The sequence below is a fragment of the Rhincodon typus genome, chromosome 36, assembly GCF_021869965.1.
Source record: "Rhincodon typus isolate 14 chromosome 36, sRhiTyp1.1, whole genome shotgun sequence".
NCBI lineage: Eukaryota > Metazoa > Chordata > Chondrichthyes > Orectolobiformes > Rhincodontidae > Rhincodon > Rhincodon typus.
This window is the reverse complement of record NC_063367.1, coordinates 20,880,539-20,882,598: the sequence shown is the minus strand read 5'-3', so window position 1 is coordinate 20,882,598 and position 2,060 is coordinate 20,880,539. Positions and strand designations below refer to the sequence as shown.

At 50.6% G+C, this 2,060-nt stretch overlaps 1 protein-coding gene across 1 annotated transcript in view; it reads right to left on the bottom strand.

Annotated features, from left to right (window-relative positions):
* Positions 1–1,415, bottom strand: part of LOC125487084 (microfibrillar-associated protein 1-like) — a 3,807-nt gene extending 2,392 nt beyond the window's left edge. The window contains exons 1-2 of the mRNA XM_048617061.1: positions 1,236–1,415; positions 3–208 (exon numbers count right to left, since the gene is read on the bottom strand). Of these exons, the coding sequence (XP_048473018.1) occupies positions 3–208; positions 1,236–1,317 (288 nt within the window). The 5' untranslated portion in view covers positions 1,318–1,415. The remainder of the gene's footprint in view (positions 1–2; positions 209–1,235) is intronic.
* Positions 1,416–2,060: the final 645 nt, after the last annotated feature.

Genomic DNA, 2,060 nt, shown 5'->3' with positions numbered 1-2,060 from the left:
ACATCCTCAGAGAGTCGGTTTTGGAGACGTTTCAGACGAGGATCGTTTGCCAGCTCCTCAGGCACCTCAGGTTCTGCCTCTGCATCCTTTGGCTTCTTCACAAACTGGAAGTCCTCCTCCTCTTCATCAGAGGACTCCATTGGCGCATAATCGGGTCGCTTACCAGAGACATAGCGCTTGACTTTCACTTTTTCCATCGACACCTCACCTGGCACAGAAGGTAGGTGCATTCAGCAAAGGCCATTACTACAGTAACCACAGGGTCATCAGCAATAAGTGATCCAAAGAAGCCCAGTTGCCAGCGCTCCTATCACAGTTCAGCCAAGAGGAGACAGAGATTAATAGCACCATGCACAAGATGTCACAGAGAAGAGTTTAACAGAGAACGTGGTTGGCGTGGAGTGGCTGGACCGAAGGCTCTGTTTCCATGCTGTATGACTGTCAAGAGAAGGAGAGCACCTTAGAGGTAGCGCTGGACCAAAAGTGAAGCAGTGCAAGCATTTTGGCCAAGAGGAGTAAAACAGATGAGGTACTCAAGGAAGAAAAAGTGCTAGAGGGATATTAAGGCACAATTTGGTAATTAGGTGAACCAGGGGCTGCAGCAAGTGGCAGATGCAATTCCATAATTAAACTGTGAAATTCCACAAAGAAATTGGAGGACAGCATTTGTTCAACTATCGTTGAGAACAGTGCAGCGATAGGGATCGCACTGTATAGATCAGAGATGGCTGGGAGTGTTTGGATTGTTTTCTGTAAACGGTCAGTTACATGTTCATCAATGTAGCCCTGGGAGAAGGAAAGCAGCACGTTTATCCAGGTTCAGCAGTTCATTTTAGGGTCAGGACATACAAGCAGGAGGGACAGGAGACGAGAGAAAGAAGGGGCTGGATACTGAGGCGAGAGGGAACATCAATTTGAATAACACTCCAAAAGTGTTTCAGCAGAATGTAGCTTTCACTGGATTATTGTATCCCTGTGTATTCCAGTCCCCCAGGACCGAAAGCCCAAGGAGAGGGCTGTTGCTGCACCGAAAGCCCGTAGGAGTGGGTGCCCCTGTACCAAGAGCCCAGGGGAGGGGGAGGGGATTGGGGGTGTGTAGCTCCCTGTACCGACAGCTGGGGGGGGAAGGAAGGTGAGGGTGCTACTTATTCGGGGGGGGGGGGGGATACTGTATCGGTGAGCCGGGGGTCTCCAGCCGAGCCCAGGCCTAAGTCTGCGGACTCGGCTCCACTCACCTTTCTCATTGAGGACGGGCACGGCTCCGGCCGTGGACTGAATCGGCGGCTGCTTGGCGTTCAGGCTGAGCGGGGCGGCCATGGTTCGCGCTGCAGCTTCCAGAGACCGAACTCAGACAAAACAAACGGCACAAGAACCACAAGATGGCGGACGAGGAGTCGCGGAGTGATGACCTCATCAAGGACTCGCCCCCTTTATGCCATTGGCGTTTGACGTCACTGCACAGGACACATCCGTGGGCGGGGATTGTATGTGGGTGGGGTCTGAGTGTGGGCGGGGCTTGTAGGTGGGTGTGGTTTGGGTATGGGCGGGGCTTGTATAGGTCGTTGGTTAGGCCACTTTTGGAATACAATGTCCAATTCTGGTCTCCCTGTTTTAGGGAAGATATTATTAATCTTGAAAGGGTGCAGAAAAGATTTACAAGGATGTTGCCAGGTTTGTGGGTTCAGTTCTAAGGATGAGTTGAATAGGCTGGGGCTATTTTCCCTGGAGCATCGGAGGCTGAGGGGTAACTTTATAGAGGTTTATAAAATCATGAGGGTATGGATAGGGTGAATAGCAACGCTCTTTTTTCTAGGGTGGGAGAGTCCAAAACTACAGCGTATAGGTTTAAAATGAGAGAGGAAAGGGTTAAAAAGGACCTGAGGGGTACGTTTTTCACGCAGAGGGTGGTGCATGTATGGAATAAGCTGCCAGGGGAAGTAGTGGAGCTGGGTACAATTACAACATCGAAAAGGCAACTGGCTGAGTACATGAATAGGAAGGTTTGAAAGGGATATAGGCCAAATGCTGGCTAATGGGACTAGGTTTATTTCGGATACCTG